The 4,665-nt window shown below is 39.6% G+C and overlaps 1 protein-coding gene across 1 annotated transcript in view; it reads left to right on the top strand.

The window, feature by feature from the left end:
• The window catches only part of hgfac (HGF activator), a gene marked incomplete at its 3' end in the record, with an annotated part of 18,081 nt that extends 14,585 nt beyond the window's left edge, over positions 1-3,496 (top strand). Inside the window, 4 exon segments of the mRNA XM_014019539.1 lie at positions 864-1,128; positions 2,485-2,624; positions 3,080-3,220; positions 3,354-3,496. Coding sequence (XP_013874993.1) covers positions 864-1,128; positions 2,485-2,624; positions 3,080-3,220; positions 3,354-3,496 — 689 coding nt within the window.
• Positions 3,497-4,665: the final 1,169 nt, after the last annotated feature.

The raw sequence follows: 4,665 nt of genomic DNA, 5'->3' as shown, positions 1-4,665 counted from the left end.
TTCTTCTCTCTGTCAGGGGGCTCTGGTTTCATTTAAAAGGACTAAACACCAGATATTGTCCAAAATTTACAATCAAGAGTAGGGCTGCACCGATTAGTTGAAATACTCGATGACGTCGATTATGTAAATTTGTCAAAAAATTAAACAGCCTACAGTATTTTTACAGTCTTGTTTTAATATTTGAAGTAAATGTTTATCAAATAATGTCTAATGTTACAACTAGTCGGAGAGCAATTTAACATTCCTGCTTTGGCTTTGTTATATTTAAGGTTGAGATTTTTATTCAGAGTCATCAGCGTTCATTTGATCATTACAAAAAGCATACTCATCACCCTGCTTTGAATAAAAACCAGTTTTTTTTAAATAAAAAAAAATACGTTCAGGGAATGCATCCAATTTGTAATGAGTCACACAGCACTCAAAAGTTSATTTTGGTTTAGATGATTGGCTTAAAGAGGTTTTTTGAACGTAGGTTTGTGTTACAAGAGTAATAAAACGGGAGTCRTCCTGAATCAACATGTCATGTCAGGTGCAGCTGAATGTTTCTGTGCTGAGTGGGATCTGGCACAGGTGGCTGGTTGTCGTGAAGCCAAGCAATTTCACAAGCCTTTCCCATCTGCTGTGGCCTCCTTAGCATACGATTTGCATCAAGAAGAGCCTGTGTCTTTCAGACATTATCACCATATTGAGCCACTTGTTTGGTYCTTTCACCAGCAGCGTGATCAAAAATGTTCTCAGGAGAAATTAGGAAAGTTCTTGTCAGCGCCTGTTTGAAGTGTTTAGAGGTTAGAGACTTTAAAAAAAAAGCTGCAGTAAAATCTCTAACTTCAAGTGGGAAATAATTTTCTGTTTGAACTTTTCAGCTTCTTCTCAAAGGCTTATGTTGCTCAATGTCCCGCCAAGTGATGGAAAACCAAACGCCTCCAAGCCGGCAAAAAACCCCGTGTGTGGGACGAGGCACAAGAAGAGGCTAGCGGTACCCAGGGGGCGGATCTTCGGCGGCACCTCGGCCCTGCCAGGWATGCATCCATGGATGGCCGCCATTTACATCGGACAGTCCGATTTCTGCGCCGGCAGCCTGATCTCCTCCTGCTGGATCGTCTCTGCAGCACACTGCTTCTTCCGCAAGTACGCATACTGGGAAATAAAAAATGTTCTGATGCGGCTGAGCATTTCTGAGTCAAACCTCTATATGATGTGTTATTTCTGAACAAAATGTGAATATGTATAAGCAGTCATTAGTGCCTAAGAACAACTAAAGAACCTWTTTTACTCTTTGGGAACTACTTTTACAAAGCTACAATCTGAGATCATGTTCTAATGGAAGCATTATGTTTGGTCTTTCAGATTGTTGGAGTTATTGAAAATGAGACAGTTTGAGTGTTTGACTCCTTCAACACAAGAGTTTCAAAAACACACTGTTTCAAACAAGTAAAACACAAAACCATTAAAGGGCCTGTGACATGCTTATTCTTCAAACACAAAAAGTCAAAGAAAACAGTCATATTTAAGAAAATTAGCATAATACACACGATTTTACCCATTTTTTCTCATAACTGGCCTATTTTCTCTTGAGTTTGGCTCAGCAAAGTGAAACAGGAAGTGACATCAAAGGGGAACTCTTAAGAAAAGAAACTCTAGTCTTTGTTTATTGAAACAATATTATTTAAACTCTTCTTCAACTCTGATAGTGACTCAAAATAATCTAAAAAAACATCGGATTTGTCTCTAATTATTGTAGCAACGTTCTGTTCACATTCAGATATTCCCCTTTGACGTCACTTCCTGTTTCTTCACATGCAAATATCTCAACAACTGTTCATCTCAATGGCGGGAAATTTGTTTTGCAATATGTTATCAATGTTGTCTTTCCAAAAACGCATTAACATTTATTACAAAAATTTGATGTCACAGGCACCTTAAAAAAATTACAGCAGTCGTCCGTAGTATCGTAAAATGGGCATCTTTAAAGATTTAGGGTTAAAGATCTGAATATGCCTTGTAAACACAAAGTCAAGCTTATTCTCTGTTGGGGTTCAATTCAATTCAATTCAAAAATACTATTGATCCCAGAGGGAAATTATATGTTGTTGTAACTCATTTAACTAAAGAGTTGCTGTAGCTGCTGATGGCTGTGGGCAGGACAGATCTTGTGTAGTGGTCTGTATTACAACCAAATTGAAGAAGCCTCTGAGTGAAGACTCTGTTTCTCTATGACAGTCAGATGAAGAGGATGGTCAGGGTTGTCCACAATGTTCTTAATTTTATGTAAAAATCCTTCTTTACACCATCATCTCCAGAGGTTTCAGTCGTCCCCAGAACAGAACCAGCCTTCTTTATTAGGTTTTAGGTCCCTGGCTGTGATGCTGCTGCCCCAACAGATGATGGCAAAAGAGATAACAAAAAAAAAAACTGTGGAAAAAATGGTCCTTTTTAGATGCCACTTCACTGTTTGATATGACTGAATGAAACGTCTTCCCACAGCCCCCTGAGATCTCAAATCCGCGTGGTTCTGGGCCAGCACCACTTCAACGTTACGGGCCCCAACACCCAGACCTTCGCAGTGGAGAACTACATCTTTCCCAACCAGTTTTCTGTGTTTAACCCCACATCACATGACATTGGTAAATACACAATCACACACATRCCAGTGACTCACATAGACATGATGACCTCTTGGTCCCGGTTTAAAAAATAATCACTGAAGCTCCCCTCTCTGTGTGCACAGCTGTGTGTCATTGAGCAGCTGTGTCCCTGCGCTCCCCCTCCTCATCCACACACACACACACACACACACAAGTTTACATTTACCAGTATGTACTTAGTTGGACCGTTCATTGACTTCCATTCATTTCCAGTCGTTTCTATAGCCTAACTCCGAAACCTAACTCTCCATCCAAAAATGGAGTTCCACCATATTTGGACCAGTCTTATAGTTCCCATAAGGACTACTGGTCTTGACAAGTTAGGTGTGTAGAAACGGTCTTAAAAAGGTAACAAGTCCACACACAGAGAGAGTTGGGTGTTGCAGTTACAACATAACTTATTTCCCCATTTGCTAACTTTTTGTTTCTGTCAGTTCTGATCAAGCTGAAGAAGCAGGACGGGCACTGCGTGAAGAAGACCCCGTTCATCAGGCCCATTTGTCTTCCGGAAAAAAACACAACCTTCCCCGCCGGCCACTGCTGCGCCATCAGTGGCTGGGGCCACGTGAACGAGAGTGAGTGTCTGTGAGGAAAAGGCACAAACTCTGTGTTTACACATGTGTGTGTGTGTGTGTGTGTGTGTGTGTGTGTGTGTGAGTGTGTGTGTGTAAAGAAAATGCATTCCTTGTTTTTGACTCGATTGCACAGATGCGAGCAGTTACTCCACGCTGCAGGAGGCGGGTGTGAGACTAATCTCCGACGAGATCTGCAGGCACCCGGGAGTTTACGGCAACCACGTCACCTCCAACATGATCTGTGCCGGGCTGTCTGAATGTGCAGACGCTTGTCAGGTAGGGGAAGCATTTGGGTGGCAGATGAGTAACATTAATGGTAACTCTGCCATTTAAATAGAACCTTAAGAAATTTTGAAATGACAAAGTTGTAACTCTTTTGCAGGATCTTAAGCAATAACATGGCTACTACCACACCAAACTWTAGCTCAGTGTCCAGTGGTGGGCACAGTTCCACCAATCCGCTAATACTGGAACTTGCTTCTTATGTAGCAGATTAGCTTTATTTCTATCACTTTGAAAATCGTTAGCGCACCGATTAGCTTTCTCTACATTAGGTTCCATTGATTTTAAGTCCACTAAAATATTTATATATGCAAAACTTCTGTTTTTACCCTGATTTAAATAAAAACTAGCTCCTCCTACAAGCAGTGTGGGACGTGTCAGGCACCGTGTGTGATCGTTTGAAACAAAAATAAAACTAAATAAATGGGTTCAAGGGTATTTAAACAATCAAATTCATGAAGTTTTTATGAAGACATGTATTACATAGGAAGGAGCTAATAAATTATGTGTATATATTTGAATAACCTATTGGCTATAAATATGTATTAAAACATAAGTGTACTAATGAAGCAGACATGGAGAAGGTTATTTYAGCAGAGTTGGGTGGGAGGCACCCCTCCCTTTGCTAAAGTGGTTAAGCCCTGAACTTGAAAGAGCCAATGAGAAAAGACACAACTTAAACCAAGAGGAAGTTACCCAAAAGGGACATAAACACATGAATTTTCTCCTCAAATAAGGCATAAACAACGTGTTATTGACGTGTTGTTCGCGAGTATTTGACATGTCGTTTACGCATCAAATACATGTAAAATTTTGACTTGCAAACAATTCGTAAACAACACGTATTTTATGCATTGTTTACGCGTCAAAGTAACATGAAATGTTCATGTGTATTTGGACCAGACCTTTCCATATGTGTGTAGCATGTAGCATCTTTAGCAGCTAAACTGAGTGTCAAAAAGAAATAAAATAACATTTAAAAATATATACAATATACAAAAATGTACTACATATAAAATATGGTACAAAAAGCATTTGCTATTTGTTGTTTGACTAACTTTAAACTATATATATAGGGTTAGCTTCTACTAATTATGACCCCCGCACGCGAAGTGTAAGGGGGAGTCATATTGTTTTGTACTGTTTATTTATTTATTTATTTA

Source organism: Austrofundulus limnaeus, unplaced genomic scaffold (assembly GCF_001266775.1).
Source record: "Austrofundulus limnaeus strain Quisiro unplaced genomic scaffold, Austrofundulus_limnaeus-1.0 Scaffold223, whole genome shotgun sequence".
Classification (NCBI taxonomy): domain Eukaryota; kingdom Metazoa; phylum Chordata; class Actinopteri; order Cyprinodontiformes; family Rivulidae; genus Austrofundulus; species Austrofundulus limnaeus.
Note: the sequence above shows the minus strand (reverse complement) of the source record. Positions and strands in the feature narration are given on the sequence as shown.